Source organism: Sus scrofa, chromosome 2, assembly GCF_000003025.6.
Source record: "Sus scrofa isolate TJ Tabasco breed Duroc chromosome 2, Sscrofa11.1, whole genome shotgun sequence".
Classification (NCBI taxonomy): Eukaryota; Metazoa; Chordata; class Mammalia; order Artiodactyla; family Suidae; genus Sus; species Sus scrofa.
Genome location: NC_010444.4, coordinates 8,207,118 through 8,227,164, shown reverse-complemented (window position 1 = coordinate 8,227,164; position 20,047 = coordinate 8,207,118). Strand labels below are relative to the sequence as shown.

Sequence of the window (20,047 nt, the reverse complement as noted above, 5' to 3'; positions counted from 1 at the left end):
ACCTCGCCCTTTCCCCTTCCCCCGACCCACGTGGCAGGCCTCCGTCTAAGGCAGGCCACACTGGAGGCCCCAGGGGCACTCACCCCCTAGGAACTGAGACTGTGGCCCTTCCAAAGGGCCCTGGTTGTGGCCAGCACCTCCACTGGGTGGCTGGCTTCCTGGTCCCCAGAGCAGGAGATGACCTGCTTTGGGTCCCTTCACTAGATTCCTTGCCCTCGTCCTCCTAAACCAGCCGTTCTTGGCCACATCTGAGTGGACTCGTGTTTTTCCTCTTTGGTCATGGGGCTTTCGGGAGAGGCAGAGAGCTTCTGTTCAGATCCCAAACTTGACCGTCATGTTTAGAATCCAGGAGTGAGTGGGCTGAATAGGGGTAGCCCACCCACTGCTCCATTCCTCCAGCCTCCTGTAACGACCCCAACCCTGTCCGGTTTTGAGACGGACCAGAAAGCTGGGCCCTAAATCCACAAGGATCTGTGTGCCTGTCTGAGGGGTGTCACCCACGGGCCCGACGAGGTGTGAGTTGGCTCCTGGGACGTGGTTGTGTCTCCCGTACTGACAGACTCGGGAGAAGGAGCCCAGGGATGTGTGGGCCCTCTTCCATGGAGAGCAGGTGTGCGGTGCTGGACGAGGAAAAGTGGGCAAGGATGCAGCCCTCGTGCCTAGGGTGGCTTCACCAGTGCGCGACGTCAGGGGGGCCACGGGTCTCCCCTGTGTCTTATCATTTCTGCAAATTGGCCAAACTTTCATCCTACCTAATAGGAAGGAATAAATAACGCTGACAGTCTGGCTGTGAAATGCAGACTCTGCATTGTTGCGGGTGGTGGTTGTCTGTCCTTTCACTCGTGTGACTGTGTTTACATTCATGCCAGTGTGCTTTGGAAAAACGTGGCTGTGTTGCTGGGTGTTGGCAATTGGAAGAACTTATGTAAAAGCTCGCACAGTTGTGACGCCAAACACTCCTTGGCAGCTGTTAATTATGATTGAAGGCTCGGCCCGCTAGACTGTGAGCTCCTTCCGGGCAAGGGCTGCACCGCGTTGACTTCATTTTCCTAGCGCCCTGTGTAGGGCCTGGCTCATAGTATGTGCTCAATAAATGTTTGTCAAGGACCCTCTCGGTGTGTATTCCTGTGCAATGTTTTCCCGTGCAAGCTGGTCCCAGCCTCTGCACCAAGTGGCTGCCACCATGACCGCTGGTGGCGTGGTGCCCCACATCCAGGGTGGCAGGGATCTGCCCAGCCTCGGTCAGGATCCCACGGACTCTGAGCGTGTGTGGCTGGGAGCTGCCTGTGGGCACCTCTGGGCTTCCAGGGAGAGGGAGAGCGTGGAGGCAGGGGTGTGGCTCCCCCCAAAGAAAGTTTCTGAATGTGGGTGACGACCGCTTGGGGTCCACCACCTGGGCCAGATCTGCCACCCTAGAGCCTGTGATGCCAGGGAAGCCTCCTGTGCAAATATCAGTGACCCGCGGGCCGATGGTGGCAACTTTGTCCAGGTTTGATGCATAAGTCCAGCCACAGCTGAATGAAGAGGTGGGCGAAGGGGGTGCTACGCCCCTGCCCCTGGTGCCCGGTATTCCTTGTGCTCTGATGCCAGCCACCTGCCACCTTCACAACTGCCCTCCTAGGCATCCCGGTTAGGGAGCTCTTTTTGGAGACCAGTAATAGCCCTGTGGGCAAAGCCAGTCTTTGAAGAGAAACTGCAGCATGTAGGGGTGTGATTGGAAAAGGGGGGGCTCCTAGTTCCGTCACTGCTCTGATCCAGACTCTGCAGCTCCTCCAGCCTGACCTCCCTTCCCCAACCCCAGCACCCCTCACACACCCAGCCCAGCTGCAGTGTGGCTCCAGCGAGACTGCCTTCAGGGCCCTCTGTAAGCTGTAAAGTCCTGCACGGCCTTGAGGTGTCCAGGGGACCAGGGTGGGAGAGGTCCCTGAGGGCCCTCTGTGTCTGTCCCCTCGGTGGGACCTCCCCAAGGCAGCATGAGCACGGTGGGGGCTGCTGCTTGCAGGTGCGGTGACAGGAGGTGGCTGGTTTCCTGCCTCCCCGGAACCGGGTACCTTCATATCACTGCATGTGGCCAGGAACAGCCTCATCCCGCGGACAGAGTGCACCAGCCTCCAGGAAGCGGGTGAGGCCTCGCTGACACCAACACCAGTGCCTCAGGTCTCACACCTGGGAGGCCAGGGGAAGCAGGGGCAGGGGCAGAGCACACAGGCGGGAATGAAGGACCCAGCCTGCGTAGGTTTCCATTGGGGGTGCCCCCACTGGTGCCCAGGACAAACAAACAAACAGGCACCCTCAGCTGCATGTGGTACCTTGTCCGCCACCCCAGAGCAGAACAGCTAAAGGAGCAGAAGCTGGCTGAGAGGGTCTGTCCAATTACAGAGCTGTCGGCTCCTGCGCTCATGGCCTGTTTGCGCTTTAGGAAGACCCTGATACAGCTCTCCAGAGCCCAGAGGTGGGTTCTAGGCTTGGGGCGGGAGTGGACCTACGGGAGCCAGCAAATCTCATTCGAGACGGCAGACACACATCAGACACCCCCTTTGCTCCAGTGCTTGGTGCCCTCGCCATGCCCCTTTCCAGAGTCCCCCAGGTCCTGCAGGGATGCTGCCCAGTGCCTGGCAGTGCCCACTGGAGGGGATCTCAGTGGTGTGGAGAGATGGTCATCTCACCTGTCTCAGGTGACAATGTCTGGGAACCACGCTGAGGGCTTTGAGGATGGAGGGAGTCCTGGTTCTCACCTGCCCCTCAGAAAGGCTCGGGGGCCCCGCCCGCTGGCTCTCACCTCACTCAACGACCTCTGACCCTCGCTCAGGCTGGCTTGGTATTTGGAAGATACAAAAGCATGACAGGGAGTTCCCATTGTGGGGTAGCAAAAATGAATCCAACCAGTAACCATGAGTTTGCAGGTTTGATCCCTGGCCTCACTTAGTGGGTTAAGGATCCAGAGTTTCCCTGAGATGTGGTGTAGGTCTCAGGTGCAGCTCAGATCCTGCGTTGCTCTGGCTGTGGTGTAGGCTGGCAGCTACAGCTCCTATTCAACCCCTAGCCTGGGAACCTCCATATGCTGCAGGTGTGGCCTTAAAAAGCAAAAAAAAAAAAAAAAAAAAAAAGGCAGTGATGTCCACATGAGCTTGGGCTGCTCTAGAAGGCAGGGCATAGGGAGGGGCTTCTTTCCAGACCCTGCCCTGTCCCCTCCACTCCTTCTCCCTGACTTGACCATTTGCCCTCTATGGCACCCACATCCTGGGTGTGTGGTCTGCCTTGGGGACATGTGTCTGTGGCTCTCCAAGGTCAAGGCCACTGTACATGGCAGTGGTTCAGAGCTCAGGCTCAAAGGGCCACACGGACCCAGACCCACAACTGTCAGCTTGATGAGATACATTCGCTGTTCCGGTGGTTTTTTGTTTGTTTGCTTTTTGGGTTTTTTTGTCTTTTTAGGGCTGCACCTGTAGCATACGGATGTTCCCAGCCTAGCAGTCAAGTCAGAGCTGTAGCTGCCGGCCTACACCACAGCCGCAGCAGCGTTGGATCTGAGCTGCCTCTGTGACCTACACCAAAGCTCATGGCAACACTGGATTTTAACCCGCTGAGTGAGGCCAGGGATCGAACCCGCGTTCTCATGGGTACTAGTCAGGTTCATTAACTGCTGAGCCATGACGGGAACTTCTAGATTTTTTTTTTTTTTTTAGGGCCACACCTGTGCATACGGAAATTCCCAGGCTAGGGGTCGAATCAGAGCTACAGTTGCCAGCCTACACCACAGCCAAAGCAATGTGGGATCCAAGTGGTATATTTGGCCTACACCCCAGCTTGTGGCAACACCGGATCCTTAACCCACTGAGCGAGGCCAAGGATCAAACCCGCATCCTCATGGATACTAGTCAGATTCTTTTTTTTTTTTTTTTTGTCTTTTTTTGCTATTTCTTGGGCCACTCCCGCGGCATATGGAGGTTCCCAGACTAGGGTCGAATCGGAGCTGTAGCCTCCGGCCTACGCCAGAGCCACAGCAAGCAGGATCCGAGCCCGAGCCGTGTCTGCAACCTACACCACAGCTCGAAGCAACGCCGGATCATAACCCACTGAGCAAGGGCAGGGACCGAACCCGCAACTTCATGGTTCCTAGTCGGATGGATCGTTAACCACTGCGCCATGACGGGAACTCCAATTTTTTTTTTTTGCTAATCAGATTCTTAACCCACTGAGCCACAATGGGTACACCTGTTCAGGTGTTTTGAATACAGCCATAAACTGAAGAGATAGGGCCCTAGCTCTCCCCCAACCACCCCACCCCCGCCCATTCCAGGGGAGATGCCCAGCAAAGTGGCCTCTATGGGCAACTGGACTTTGCTGCTGTTCTGTAGGTGCATACGGGCAAGGCTGGCAAGGACAGTCTCCTCCACCCCAGACACAATGCCAGGTCACGGGAGAAGAAGGGCAAGATGGAGTTTCTGTTGTGGCTCAGTGGCAACCAACCCAACTAGTATCCACGGGGATGTGGGTTCAATCCCTGGCTTTGCTCAGTGGGTTAAGGATCTGGCATTGCCGTGAGTTTTGTTGTAGGTCACAGACTCGACTCAGATCTGGTGTGTGGCTGTGGCGTCGGCCGGCAGCTGCAGCTCCAATTAGATCCCTGGACTGGGAACTTCCATATGCCGCGGGTGCGGCCCTAAAAAAAAAAAAAATAAATAAATAAGGGCAAGAGTGATGCTGTTGCTGGGTTAGGGTTTCGAAGAGTCTTAGTCTGTCCAGGCTGCTGTCATAAAACACACCATAGACTCATGGCTTACAAACAACAGAAATGTATTTCTGACAGCTCTAAAGGCTGGGAAGTCCAAGATCGAGGTGCTGTCAGATTCAATGTTGGGTGAGGGTCCACTTCCTAGTTTACAGACGGTGGAAGGGACTGGGGAGCTCTGTGGGGTCTCTTTCATAAGGACCCTATTCCCACTCACGATGGCCCTGCCTTCATGACATAATCACCTCCCGGAGGCCCCACCTCCAAATACCATCACTTGGGGGTTAGGATTTCAACAAATGACTCTCCGGGGGTGGAGGGGAGTTGCACCCATTCCGTCTCCGGCATTATGGAAGACCCCATAGAGAGCCAAGAAACTGAGACCCCGAGTGGGCAAGGGAGTTACCTAATGGCTCATGATCCATTCATGACAGAGCTGGGGCCAGAATGGGCTCTGTTACATCCGATCCAGTGTTGTTCTTCTGGGAAGATACGGTGAAGAAGACTCAGGGAGGCCGGCTCGAGTAAGCCTAATAACAAGGGCAGCCCGCACAAAGCATGGGCTGTCCACCCGGCTCTGTCCTAGCACGTTTCTGTGTTAACTCATTACAGCCTCGCAAATCAACCCTGTGAGGTAGGTACTTTTAGTAGCCCCATTTAACAGGTGGCAAAATTAAGATAGAGGGAGGTGAGGAGGCTTACCTAAGATCACATAACTGCTAAGGCACAGCCTGGCAGCAGGGTCTGTGTATTTGCCCGCTACCCGACACAACCCACCTCTCCCGGGCTGCGAAGCCCGATGGTTCACTCCCCTGTTCCCACTCCCATTGGCAAGAAACCAAGCTTCTCTATGCTTTGATTTCCTTCTTAGTGAACCGGGGAAGTAACGATGCTGCCTGCTTGTTGTAAGTGTGACTATATCCACATAGGACACAGCTGCCAGTGCAGGTTAACCCCAAGAAAGGGGAAGGAGGCTGAGAGTTCCTGTCCTTGCGTAGGTCACATCCTGGTGGTCGCTGGGCAGAGGACACTCCTAATAAACATATTCTATTCCATCAATTCTAAAATGCACATTTCCCACACGCTAACGTCTCCGAAATGTCCTGAATTCAACAGGATGTGTAGCGATGGCATGATGAAAAGTTCAGAGACACCGAGAGAGAGAGAGAGAGAGAGAGAGAGAGGAGAGGAGAGGAGAGAGAGAGAGAGAGAGGAATTCCTGTCGTGGCTCAGTGGTGAACAAATCTGAGTAGGAACCATGAGGTTATGGGTTTGATCCCTGGCTTGGCTCAGTGGGTTACAGATCCGGCGTTGCCGTGAGCTGTGGTGTAGGTCACAGACGCGGCTCGGATCCCACGTTGCTGTGGCTCTGGTATAGGCTGGCGGCTACAGCTCCGATTCGACCCCTAGCCTGGGAACCTCCATGTGCTGTGGGTGCAGCCCTAGAAAAGCCAAAAAAAAAAAAAAAAAAGAAAGAGAGAGAGGGAGTTCCCTCCATGGTGCAGCAGAAACGAATCCAACTAGGAACCATGAGGTTGTGGGTTTGATCCCTGGCCTTGCTCAATGGGTTAAGGATCTGGTGTTGCTGTGACCTGTGGTGTAGGTCGCAGACATGGCTCGGATCCCACGTGGCTGTGGCTGTGGCGTAGGCCAGCAGCTGTAGCTCCGATTAGACCCCTAGCCTGGGCACCTCCATATGCCACAACACCCCCCCCCGCAAAAAAAAAAAAAGAGAAAGAGAGTGTGTATAAAGCTCAGTGAGATAGGAGGGGGCTCTCATGGACCCCCTCGCCCAGTGACCTGCCTGGCATGAGTAGGCTTTCTGGCTCCCCTGGTTGGAGGAGAGAGATGGAGAATTGCAATGGTTTGCAGAGTGAGCATGAAGACGTCCTGCACCCAGCACCTTGGTGTCCCCTTGGCTTTTTCCCTCCCAGCCTAGCCACGTAGGGAACGGCCAACCTAAATTCCCTGGAAACCCCCCATAACCCCGCCTCCCCCAGTTCTGGTTGCCATCATGGCACTGGTCCTATTGCTTGGTTTCTGCGGTTGTGGTAGATGCCTTTACTTTTTAAAAATTTTCATTTAATTTGACTTTATTTTGCTTTTTAGGGCCGCACCCGTGGCATCTGGAAGGTCCCAGGCTAGGGGTCAAATCAGAGCGACAGCCGCCGGCCTACGCCACAGCCACAGCAACACAGGATCCGAGCCACATCTGTGGCCTACACCACAGCTCATGGCAACACCGGATCCTTAACCCACTGAACAAGGGCAGGGATCGAACCCTTATAGTCATGGATACCAGTCAGATTTGTTTCCCCTGCGCCACAGTGGGAACTCCAATTTTTTTTTTTTTTAAGTATAGTTGTTTTACAATAGATGCTTTTACTTTTGTGTTTGTTTTGTTTTCAGTTTTCCAGGTTAATTATCCTTAACACTTCTCTCTTGCATACCTCCTAACCCGATCCATCAAGAAATCCTGAGGGAGTTCCTGCTGTGGCACAATGGGTCTGGGGCTTGGGTCACTGCAGAGGCACAGGTTTGATCCCCAGCCTGGGGCACCCGGGTGGGAATTTGGTGTTAAGCTCCACACCACTTTTCTGCCCTCTTCTCCTACAACCTCTTCCCTTTTCACCCCCATGCTTAGTGTCGGCTTCAGTTCATGGACTTGCTTGTTCTCCTTTTTTCTTTTTCTTATTTTCTTTCTTTTTTCTTTCTTTATTTTTGGTCTTTTCTAGGGCTGTGCCCACATCATATGGAGGTTCCCAGGCTAGGGGTCGAATCGCAGCTGTAGCCACCGGCCTATACCACAGCCACAGCAACGCCAGATCTGAGCCACATCTGCGACCTACACCACAGCTCACAGCAACGCGGATCCTTAACCCACTGAGCAAGGCCAGGGATTGAACCCGCAACCTCATGGTTCCTAGTCAGGTTGGTAAACCACTGCGCCATGATGGGAACTCCCTTTTTTTCTTTTTTGACCTGCCTGCGGCATATGGAGTTCCCAGGCCAGGGAGCACATCTGAGTTGCAGTGGTGACCAACTGCACTGCAGCTGCGTCAACACCAGATCCTCATCCCACTGTACCCAGCTGCGGATCGAACCTTCATCCCAGCGCTGCAGAGACGCCAACGATCCAGTTGCACCACAGCTGGCACTCTGGCCTCTTTGAACAGCCAGGCCTGCTTGTGGCTCAGGACCTTTGCACTGGCCATGCCCTCTGCTTAGAATGCCCTTCCCCCAGACAGCTGCTGAGTTCATTCCCTCACCTCCTTCAAGTCTTTGCTCAAGGGTCACCTTCTCAGGGACGCCTGCGCTAACCACTTTAATACTGCAACTCGTTGTCCATCCCTTCACCTCTGCAGCCCTGATCCCCCTTAGGTGGCTCTAGTTTTTTCTCATGGCCTTAATGTTTACTCTTATGGTTGTTGTCTGTCTGCCCCCAGTTGAGATGTAAGTTCCCCAAAGACGGAGATCTTTGTCTGTTTGATTCACTGATGTCCCTGCCTTGCACATAGTAGGTGCTCACTAGAGATTTGTGAATGAACGCATTTGCAGATTAGAGAATGGTAAATGTGGGGCAGTACTTAATCATGGACGAGGACTGAGTGGGTTCAGAGCTGTGAGAAGACATATATGAACTCCATCTCTTTTTTTAAAAATTTTATTTATTTATTTATTTGTTTTTGTCTTTTCACCTTTTCTAGGGCTGCTCCCATGGCATATGGAGGTTCCCAGGCTAGGGGTCGAATCGGAGCTGTAGCTGCCGGCCTACACCACAGCCACAGCAACACTGGATCCTTAACCCCCTCAGGGAGGCCAGGGATCGAACCCGTAACCTCATGGTTCTGAGTTGGATTCATTAACCACGGAGCCACAGTGGAACTCCTGTACAGAGTTTTCAATGCAGGCTAAAGGCTTTTCCTACCATTGGGACTGGCTGCACAATTTGTCGGGCCCAGTATAAAAGGAAAACGTGAGCCCCTCTTGGTACAAAGTTCAGGAAGGGGACAGAAGAGCAGTAAATCAGGCTCAAGGCCTTTCTAAGAGTCTTCCAGCTGGGCAGAGATGTAATTGGAGCTGGACTCTAGGCAGATTATTCTGGCATGTCTGGTGGGGCAGGTTGGAGGCAGTCTAGGCAGGGAGACCGGTTAGGCAGCCTTGTGAAGCTAGAAGAGCAGGTAGGGTAGAGGTGGGGGCTAAGGGACTTGAGCAAGGAGAGGCATGGAGGGAGTAGAGTTTGCTTAGTCAAGTTTGCTTAGATAGGGGCCAAGGCGGACCCCTGAGTGCAAGTTCCTTTGCTCCTCCAACTCCTTCCCCTTTTCCCTTCCTCTCTGGACCCAAGCCGTGGAGGGGATACTGGGTACAGGAATCAGCAGTGAGTCTCTCTTTGGCCACCAGAGGGCAGATCATTCTCATGGATTTTCCAGATGAATTTGGGGTGGGGGAATGTCCTCTGTCCTCACCTCTTCCTCTTTTCCCACTTTCACCTCCTCCCTCTGTATCCTTTCACCAACTTCTTCAGTGGCTAAGGTGGGGGGTGGGGGGGTGTCCTGGAGCCCCCCGCCTTTACCAGGACTGTAGGCTATACCTGCTGCTGAGGAAGTTCATAGCGTCCTCTCATTGCTTTTGTTGGTCTGCCTGTTTATCTGACTGACTTAGCCAAGGGCTCTGCTCCACATGCTGTAACTGGGAATTGGAAGTCAAGTGTCAAGCACTTTCCCCCATAAGCCCTTAGGCCTCTCTACTCTGGCGCTTTTGGGGATTTGTTTTTTTTTTTGTTTTTTTTTGTTTTTTGTTTTTGCCACACCGATGGCATGTGGAAGTTTCCAGGCCAGGAACTGAACTCACAGGCCACAGCAGCAACCCAAGCCATGGTGGTGACAATGCCAGGTCCTTAACCCACTGCACCACCAGGGAACTCCTGTTGACTTGTTGCTCGACCTTGGTCTCTGGCTCTTGTGGGGATTCTCGCTTCTGCCTATCTTAGGGTGAGTTTGGGGGGATGGTTTTCTAAAATGACTAGGGCATGATGAGTGGGGGCCACTTAGAACCAGGGGAATCAGATCAGTCAGCCTACTGCCTCTCCCTGGTGAGACAGTCTACGGGGTAGTTGAAGAGAGGACTCAGGTTGGCACATGGACTTCCTGTTAAAGATAGGGGCCCTGCAGAGATGAGAGGGACCCCAGAGCTCATGAATCTGGTGGTCTCAATTTACTGATAGGGAAGCTGAGACCCAGGGAAGGAAAGGGATTTTTCCAGGTGCTCATTCTTTGGGCCATCCTAAGGAATCTTCATTTTCAGCCAGTTGCTCTTTTCTTTCCCATGAATTTCCTTAGAAGGGATAACTGAAATGTGTATTAAGACGAGAATGTCTCTCCTGCCCTACCTCACAGGGGTATTTAAAAAGGGAACTGGTGTGACTCAATATTGCCATAGAGCGATGTCATTTTGTGCTATTTTGAACAATTAAAAGACTTTTTTTTTTTTTCTGAAGGAAAAAAAAGGCAACTGAAATTCAAAGATGTTATTTAGAATGTCATCACTGGAACAAAGGCATGGATTCTTTCAAGATAGGGACATTGAGGAGTCTAAACATAGAGATGTTATGTGTTTTTCCAAGATCACACAGCATTTTCACTGTGCAGAGCTGGGGGTGGAATGCCAGGGCTGGGGGGACCTCTGCAGCCTCTGGCATTGGAAGCCAAGGACGTTGACCTAGTGCTTGCCTGAGACCTTGAGGAGCCCTGTGGACTAGATGTGGGATGCATGGATAGATAAATAGAAGCCACGATAGACAATAGCAGGTGATGAACGGTAGGTAGACAGGTAGCAGACTAACGCTGCATCTGACAGATGACACACATGTTGATAGATAAACTGGATGAGAAATGAAATGGAATTTATGGGCTGACTTTAGAACCAAAGGATGCCAATAGCTAACAGCTTCGTTTTCTATTTAGTCAAATAGTAACACGCACAGGGGATCCACACTCCCTGTTCAAGGTTTGAAAATACCCGGAAACTGACGGAAAGAAACGAAGAGTCAGAATCTGGGTACCACCCGAGGGAATGACCCGAAGCTCGCCCGATCTCGGGTGTTGCCGGAAATGGCCGACGACCGCCGTCGGCTGCTGGGCGGGATGGGGGCGTGGCCGGCTCACGGCACGAGGAGCAGCTTCGGGTGTTTCCGGAAACAGCCGAGAGCCCGCGAAGTGGGCGGGGAAAAGCCTGTGGGCATCGCTGGAGTACCCGGGGAGGCTTCGTGGATTTCCGTAAACAGAGCCGAAGCTTGATCTTCGGAATCGAGGAGGTGCGCGCGTCCCCGGGGCTACCTTCTTCGGGTGTTTCCGGAATTCACCCGTAGTCCGTGGCCGGGAGGAGAAGGCGCGCCCCCCTCCCGTTTCAAGCCGCTTCGGATGTTTCCGGCTGCTGCCGGCGGAAAGAGCCGAGGGCCGGCGGTGGTGGCGGCCATGTTGGGAGCAGCAGGTCCGGCGGCGGCTGCCTGGGTGCCGGGCGCGGAGCAGTGCCGCTGAGGGCAGGGGAGGAGCGAGGCAGGCGGCCGGCTGCGGCGGCAGAGAGTAGGCGGAGCGGCGCGGCCCGGCCGAAAGGCGGCACAGCCCAGCCGGGGGTCGGGGGGGTGCGGTCCGGAGCCGCTCGGAGCCGGCGCGGCCTAGCCCGAGCGGCGCATCCCCGGGCTGGCGTGAGCGGCAGCCCGGCCTCCCCGCACCCCCGGCCGGGGCCCATGCGGCGGGTGCCCCTGCTGTGAGAAGCCCCGCCCGGCCGGGCTCCGCGCCTTCCCTTCCCTCCCTTCCTCCAAGCTTCTCGGTTCCCTCCCCCGAGATACCGGCGCCATGTCCAGCGCCCGGACCCCCCTACCCACGCTGAACGAGAGGGACACCGAGCAGGTAAGGAGCCTGAAGGCTCCCCGAATTCTCTGGCTGGGCCCCTGCACCTTGCAGAGCCTCCTCCCTCCTCAGTTCTCCTCGTGCCCCTGCTGCCGTTCTGTAAGCCTCGGCTGCCCTGTCATCTGGCTCCTGGCACCGCACATCCCCCTTCCGAGTCCTGTCCTGGGACCCACCTCGTCCAGACTCCAAGCTGCACACTTGTCTTTCTGCCGACCCCCCCGTCTCCCCTCACCGCCCTCCTGCGCTCTTCCGTGTTACCTCCCCAGCTTCCTCTTCTCTTCCCTTTTTCTCTCAGGGGCCTTTCTGGTCTTCCTCCACCCACGCTTAAAGCAGCCACCCTCCTGCTCCCCCAGTAGCACCCTGCGATTTGCCCCAGATCGTTGTCCACCTCTTCCTCCATCCCTCCAGCCTTGCGTCCCCTCCGCCCGCACCGGTTCTCCCAGTCCCGGTTCCCACCCTCGGGGGCCTTGCCCTGGAGTGTGTTCTCAGTCCCTATCCTCTTCCAGTTCCCTAGCGTTTTATGCTGCCTCTTGCTTCTCCACATTGTGCTCGCCGTCTTGCTTGCAACCCACCAGCTCCACCCTCATCACCTTTCCAAATCGTTCGCCTACTCTTGGCTCATCACTTTCCCTTCTCTTCTCCAGGAGCTCCCTGGTGCCTCGCGCTGGCATTTGTTGCTTCCGTGTTTCCCATCCAGCTGTCATGCGCATAGTTTTCCCACAGGTTGTCTTGGGGGTTCCAGTCTTCACCCCCGTCAGAGCCTTTGGATTGGTCACGATCTCTTCCTCTGGGGTGCCCCGGTCTCCTGTTTCTCACTGTGAGCACTTTACCAGTCTGCTCCCTGAGCTCTTCCTGCCGAGGGGAAGACATTATTTCAGCCCCACTCCATTAACCGCAACCTGTTGCTCAGATCTTTCCCGGCCCCGCTGCATCACCGTCCTTCCCTTTTTGTCCTTAGACCGCGACGCAGACCGTGACGCTTCCTTGTCTCCACTCCTGCCTCTGGCCCTCTCCATAGTATCTCCCCCCTTGCTTGTTGCCTTCCGGTTTCTCTACCCCCACCCTGTCTTCCTTACTGTAGCTCTTGCTCAGGATTGCCTTTCATCTCCATATTAGTCTCCTGCCTTTTTCGCCTCATCCTTATTTTCCCTGCATGTGCTCCTACCCACCCCCTTGTGATTGGCTAGTCTTTGTAACTCTGGGGCCGGGTATTTTGCATGCTGGTTTCTTGAGCCTCACACTCCCCCTCGTCCTGGCAATCACTGCTATCGTTTGTCACCCAAGCCTTAGCCTTTTCTGTGTCATCTCACCTCTGAGCCGAGGCGTCCACTTACCACCCCTCCTCTTTCTTTCCCCGTCTCCAGTGTCCCTTGCTGCCTGCTCTGTGGAGAGTCCCCTTCCTGTCACACCCTTCTCCGTGGAGAACTTTACAGGGCAGAAACACTTGACTTGAAAAGAGGGCTCTTCTCCCCTTGGGGCTTTCGGTGATTTTTGCATCCTTTTCCCTCATTTCATTCTTTGGTTCCCTCTTGTTCCCTTCTCTCTGCATAGTGCAGTAGAACCTTTGTTATATCCTCTTGCAGGTTAATGTCTTTCTCTGAAAAATCTTCCCTCTTTTCACTTTCCTGCGTTTTTCTCTCTTGTTACTCCCTCACTCTGTCATCCAGGCAGTCAGGAACTCTAGAGGAGCTCTGGATAAGTTTTTCTACGCAGTGGTTGGCGCTTTAGTTACTGATGGATTGATTGATTGCTTCTGGGGGTGAAACAGGGGTGGAGAGGGAGGGGTGGTTGATTTCCATTTCAGCACTGGGTTTGGCAGTGGCTCTGCATGGGACCGAGGTCTTTGGAAATAGGAGCATCGTCTGTATCTCACCGTCTTTCCCTCGCATGCCAGCTGTTTCTCTCTCCTTATGGGGAACTGCTTTCTAGAGGCCCTCTCGAGGGTGCCTCTTCCATTTTTTTTTTCCCCTATTATTTCAGCAACCTTTATTTTAGCAGGTAAATCCTGCGTAACCAGAGGACTTTCCCAGACTGTTGATTCTGAGCTGGTAGGAGGAGGCTAAGTGACTGACTGGCACCCTGAGGCATCTGGGGAGTGGCAGTCGAGTGCCTACTCTCTGAGTGAGGCTGTGGGGGGCATTGTGTTCAGCAAAGTAGAGTAACAGTGTCTCAGTGTGGTTTCTTTGTGCTGTTTACTCATTGGGAATGTGTTCTTGCCACGGTCTTTTTCTTGTGATGTGTGCATTGATTTCTTTTCTTCCCTGCAATGGATGAGCACATAGTAGGAACTCAGTGCGCACCCACTGATTTTAGATAGCAGAACTGTGGGAGTCATTTGGGAGCATAGGCTCCTCCTTGATAACTTTGTCCAGGGCACTGGCTGCATACATTGTCGTCCTGTTCCAGATTTTGAATTACTCATCCCGTTTCCACTCTATGGATTTAAGTTCCCCTGAGCCACTTCATCGCTTCTGTTGTCCTTCTCAGCGTAGTAGCGCTATTGCCTTGATAATAAGTCTCATTCTAGTAAAAGCATGGACTTTAAAGGAGTTCCCGTCGTGGCTCAGGGGTTAATGAACCCAACTAGCATCTGTGAGGATGCAAGTTTGATCCCTGGCCTCGCTCAGTGGGTTAAGGATCTGGCATTGCGCTGAGCTGTGGTGTAGGTAGAAGACACAGCTCGGATCTGGTGTGGCTGTGGTGCAGGCCGGCAGCTACAGCTCCAGTTAGACCTCTAGCCTGGGAACCTCCATGTGCCACAGGTGCAGCCCTAAAAAGACAACCCCCCCCCAAAGACCCAAAAACCTTTCAGGAGTTCCCATTGTGGCTCAGTGGTAATGAACCCAACTAGTATCCATGAGGACTCAGGTTCGATCCCTGGCTCCGCTCAGTGGGTTAAGGTTCCCAAGTTACTGTGGCTGTGGTGTAGGCCAGCAGCTACAGCTCCATTTTGACCCCTAGCCTGGGAACTTCCATATGCCTCAGGTGTGGACCTAAAAAGACAAAACAAAACAAAACAAAACCTTTCAGAGAGTTTCTTGGTATCTCAGTGGGTTAAAGATTCAGTGTTGTTACTGCAGTGGCTTGGGTTTCTGCTGTGGTGTGGATTCGATCGTGACATAGGCACAACCAAAAAAGCAAAACAACCCAAAAAACGACCTTACAGGCAGGTGCTGATATATATTCTTTTAATTTTAAAAATTTACTTATTTATTTTGGTCGGCCCTGGAAGTTCCCAGACCAGGGATCGAACCCTCACCACACCTGTGGCAAGGCCAGATCCTTAACCCACTGTACCACCCCGGAGCTTCCGCCGGTATTTTTTAAAACAAGAAAAAAGACAAGCAGCAGCTTCTCTGGTCTGAAGTCCAGGGAGGCGTGAAGCACTGGTCTCCTTTAGATCATGTTTCTAGGTGAGTCCAGAAAGCTCTTCTTAGTCCTCTTGGCGATTCTGGCTAAAGTAGTCATTGCATAAGCCTTAACTTTGTGAAATAAAAAGCAAGGGATTTGGTCAGGTTGATTTCTTTCCCCCAAAGGTCTTTTATTACCTTATTTAGATTTAAATTATTTAAATTGGTTTCAGCAGAAAATAGGTAAACAAACTGTGCTGGTTGTCTTCCAGCTCCAATCTCTTCTTGCTCTTTCTCTCCCCCTTTCTCTAAAACATGTGGCTGATGAGAGGCTGTTTCTAGGAGTTCTTTGATCACATCTGAATTAAACACACATACACGCTCACACGCAGAAAATGTTGAAGCATAAAAATAAATCTTGCGTTGCAGAGAGATTGCCTCTTTGCTGTCAACTCTGCTTTTAACAGTGAAAGTAGGAGATAAAAGAAAGTCAAGCCCTGTCTTTATTGTGATTTTTGCGACACCTGATTGCAGATGTGCTTTTTCACTCATAGACTCTTCTTCCTTTTGCAAAGGAGGGTTGTGACCTAGGGCTGGTAGTTTGAGGGGATCTTAGTTTGTGAGCTGAGCTTTCTGTTCACTTTTCCAAATGGCTCTGCTGGCCTGGAGGCTTGGCAGTGGTGAAAGCAATCAGTGAGATGACTGTCTTCCAGCCAGCAGTAGCAGCTATAGGCAAGTGGCGAGGGCTTTCTCTAACACTTGGTAGAGGGCCTCCAGGGCTTCAGACCTGCCCCACCCCAGGGCCTTGGGAACCGTGAGGGAGGGCTCTTGTGAGAAAGTGGGAGACTTTCACTGCCCACCCGGCCTCTGCTGCCGTGGGCGAGGGAGGGGGCTGCTGTCTTCCTTCCAGGGAGCCAGTGGCATTGTTTATTCTCTCAGAGGGTTCTGGGAAGAGGTGGTTGGAAGTCTGGGTGAGAGAGCAAATCTGACTTTTAGGATCCTGTAAAGAGTCACTGCAAACACACATATCCCTTGGATCCCAGTGTTGATTCTGGCTGAATGTTTCACTGAATAATCTGGTTTTAGTGTTGTCTCAGAGAGAGCTCGGCTAGCTCTCGTTTCACTCCCTGTTCTGCAAGCTGGGCAGCAAGCATCATGCTCTGGGTGCTGACTCTGACCTTTGCCCTTTGACTCTGGCCAGGGGCTCCAGTGGTGCTCTTTCTGGTCCAGGGGTGTGGTTGAATGTCAGACCACATAGTCTCATTTTATGCTTGGCCCTCAAAATCAGGAAAGAGGTGGTGTTAGAGCAAGGGCTCGAGGAGTTCTTGAGTTCATAGAGTTGCCATACCACAACCGTTGAACCTGGTGAAGGTAACTACCCAGTGAGTTGTAATAGTTTCTCTCCAGTCTGTGGACTTGGGAAATAGTTAAACAATGGATACAAGGCAGTCATTGAAATTGGCTTGCTTCACATGGAGATCAAGTTTGCACAGGAATAGCTAAATCTTTCGAATGACAACCAAGGATTGGGCTCGAGAATTTTTTTAGCATAAATGTCTTAAACCGAGTTGATGCCTGTGAGGTAGGAAAAGACTGAGAATTTGTCGTCTGAGAGGTTTGCACAGTTAGAGCTCTTGGGAGTCAAAAACTTTTCAGACTAGACTGCTTCCCCTTTGGACAGAACAACCTAATTCTCAGTGGGCATTTGACCAGAACTAACCCATGCCTTCACGAGCTCGTTCCCTTTGAGCACTTAGCCACCTGGCTGGCATTTCTCTTCTCCCAGGAGCTTCTATGACTTTCCTATATATATGTATTATGTCGACTTAAATGAATATTTTATGCCTAGAGTGCAGCCAAGCCTCAGACTTCGTGGCCCATTATCGACTAGTGAGGTGGGGGCTGGGCGCCACCCTTGGCCCCATGATAGCGTCTCTGCCAAATGGACTCCCCCTAGCAGCACTTTGAAGCCCATTAATGGATTGGGATGAAGTAACCTCAGCAGATGGAAAGGGCGAGGAGGGTGGTTGTCCTTCCTTTCCCGAGGCTGTGTGATGAGGCTTTCCTGCAGAAACCAGGTCCAGCCCCAGCTCCCTCCACTTGGTTAAGCTGTAGACTTTGACTGCTAGGCCTCTGCTTGGAGAGCAGGTGTGGAAGGGCTTTGCTCTTAGTCGTGGTGCTGCTGCCATGTTCACCGCTTTTACAAAGCAAAAATTGAGAGGGATGTGGAAAGGGTGGGTAGAGTTTAAACCTGGCCCTTCCTCCTTCAGCGGAAGTTCAGCAAAATGACAAACCAGATAAGTGACAGGGTTTCTCTCTCTCTCTCTCTCTCTTTTTTTTTTTTTTTGTGCCATACCTGAGGCATTCAGAAATTCCTTGGCCAGGGATCAAACTCATGCCACAGCAGTGACCCAAGCCACAGCAGTGACAATGCCGGATCCTTAACCGCTAGGCCACCAGGGAACTCCCTCTTTCTCTTGATGGTAGATTCCAGTATTTGTACATTTTGCACTTGAAGCTTGGATTCTCCAGGCTTTCTACCAGCCTTCATCAAACATGAGTGAGTCACTGAAGTGTTATCTATGCATTTTCCTCTTCTGTCTCAACAAAGGGAAGGGTAAGCCTTACAAACCGTGGAGGAGGAAACCACCCATTTCACACTTGTGGCCTGGGGAGAGGCCCTCTATTCCCATGTCAACTCTGAAAGTTTTAGCTCTCAGAGCAGAATGTTTCTACCCCACCACACCCCCCTTGGTGCAGGCCACTGAATATCATTGCGCTTTTTTAGACTTTGAGATGGTGCATCGGGTTCTGAAAAAAACACCAAGAGAAAATCTGGTCCCTTGGTTTCTAGTTATCTCAAAAGAGGAGGGATCCCAGTTCCTTCACTTGCCCACTAGGCCTCCTCCTTTAGGGGGTATAAGTGGGTTAGATCCCTTCATCTGCATGTCTGTTTTTGTCTAGAGTGTTTGAAGTGTCTTAGTCCCTGTGGGGATTTTTCCCACAGGTGGGTCTTTGAGTTGGCGCTCGTTCCCCTGACTTCCATTTATTCCTTACATCTCTTAATAGAAAAGGGCAAAAAGGGCAAAAAAAGATATTTCCTCTTGTGTAGCAAATGATTGATTTTAGGCTCAGGAAGTTATAGAGTAACAAGCTTTGGTAGAAGAGAGGGTGAGATGGACCCTGGTGTTGGTGGCTGGGTGGATCCTGTGGGACAAATGGGGAGTGTGGGGAGAGAGGAGGGAAGGAGGGGTGGGTTCAAAGACTGGCTCCCAGCCACCTTTTTCTTTTTAACCTGAGGAAGGCGGAGTAGACCAGCGGCTTCTCTGTAGAACCAGTCGAGCTGGTTTTGAGCCGCCTCGGCCTATTTTCTTCTGTGCTCTTTGGGAAGGTGGCCATATAAAGATCTGCCCCCTCTGGGGCTCTGTGCATTGAGGCATGGGTTTGGATGGTGTCTGTAAACAACCCCTAATACTGAATGAGTCTCCATGCTGGGGCTGTTTAGTGAGTGGGCTTTGCTTACTCCTCATGCTGCTCAAAGCACCTTTGTCTTACACACCTTTCCCTGGAAGCTGAGATACAACTCCTTTTCTTTGCAGTTTGCAGCTTGGCAGAAGGCCCTCATCCTGGCCGGGAGGTCTGGGTTTGGCTCCCCACTCGTGGATCTGGAAGGGAGTCGGAACTCCTGATTCTGGGCTGTTGCGATTAGCTATTAATCCTACCAGACCCCAGACCTTTTGGATCGGTGCATAAGGCTCACTGCGGAGGAAAAAGGAGAGGAAATAGTTTTTGGTCTTTGGCAGCTCAACAGGTACTTGGGCCATGGGGACCAGTTTGAGTTTGTCTCTGATCACGGCACCTGTAGGAAAGGTGGGAGCCATCGTCCCCATGTGCTGACACTTTGTGAGCAGCAGTGGGGATCTTTCTCAGGGACACAGCAGGATTCTGGGGCTCCTCTCGTGACTGCCTGTGCTGCTGAGGTAGCAGGATTCTTTCCCCGTCTCCCACTAAGCAGAAAACTCCCCAGGTTCCAGAGCTTGGTGATTCATGAGTGAAGTCACCTGCAAGCAGAGCTCTAACCTATGTCCGTGCTGCTACTCCAGTGATCTGCTCATTGTTTCTCCTGAGCACCATTTTACTGAAGTGTTTGGTTTTGGTTACTGGTAACCTGTATCCAGGGCGGCCCCCTTTTTCCTCCACCTTCTTTAGACCCAAGGGTCTGCTGGCTTTCCCTTGTCCTGTGAACTCCCCTACCTCCCCTCCACAGACGGCCATCTTTTGACTGTCTTTGCACGTAGTGTTGGCAGCACTTGTGGCTTGTTGCTTTGTTTTTGCCCGCAAGAGTTTGAATTACTGGTTCTCCAGTGACAGGAAGTGGGGCCCCTTAGGCCCTCTTGGTCTCGCATAGTGTTCTGATCGAGTTGAGCTCATGGCCGATCTGAAAGGCAATCCCAGCACTTGTGGACTTCCAGTGAATGGCCGTGAGAATGGGCTCTGCAGTTGGATTCCCTGTATTGGAATTTTGGGTCAGACCCTGCTGTGACTTTTGGGCTCACTTAATCTCTCTAGGCCTGTTTGCTCATCTGTTAAAAAAAAAAAAAAAAAGTAATAATTGTACCTATTTTATAGGTGTAGTTGTTGTGAGCATTAAGAGTTAATGGATAAAAAGCACTCAGAATAGTGCCTGGTCATCATTGTTGCAGTGGAGCAACTTCATGAATTTTCTCTGAGCTCCGCACAGCTCTAGGTTAGTATGGGGGATATGTCGGAATGTCTCTGTAGTGACTGAAATAATCTTGGCCTCTTCCAGTCACTGGAGTTCCACAGGTGCTTTCCTAGCAGCATTTCTGGTTTTTTTAATTTGTTTGTTTATTTTAGTCATTTTAAAAAACATTTTTATTAATAAGTATGGTTGATTACAGGAGTTCCCATCATGGCGCAGCGGTTAACAGATCCGACCAGGAACCATGAGGTTGTGGGTTCAATTCCTGGCCTCGCTCAGTGGGTTAAGGATCCAGCGTTGCCGTGAGCTGTGGTTTAGGTTGCAGACACGGCTT

The 20,047-nt window shown here is 52.3% G+C and overlaps 1 protein-coding gene across 5 annotated transcripts in view; it reads left to right on the top strand.

Annotated features, from left to right (window-relative positions):
- Positions 11,024–20,047, top strand: part of MARK2 (microtubule affinity regulating kinase 2) — a 62,272-nt gene continuing 53,248 nt past the window's right edge. Inside the window, exon 1 of one of the 5 annotated variants that reach the window (XM_021082898.1) lies at positions 11,024–11,045. Coding sequence is in view for 4 of the 5 variants with exons in the window: in XM_021082896.1 (XP_020938555.1) it covers positions 11,587–11,640 (54 nt within the window). In the remaining variant the exon portion in view is untranslated. Of the gene's footprint in view, positions 11,046–11,182; positions 11,641–20,047 lie in introns of those variants that run through there. The other 4 variants (XM_021082896.1, XM_021082895.1, XM_021082891.1 and 1 more) reach the window with 4 other exon arrangements.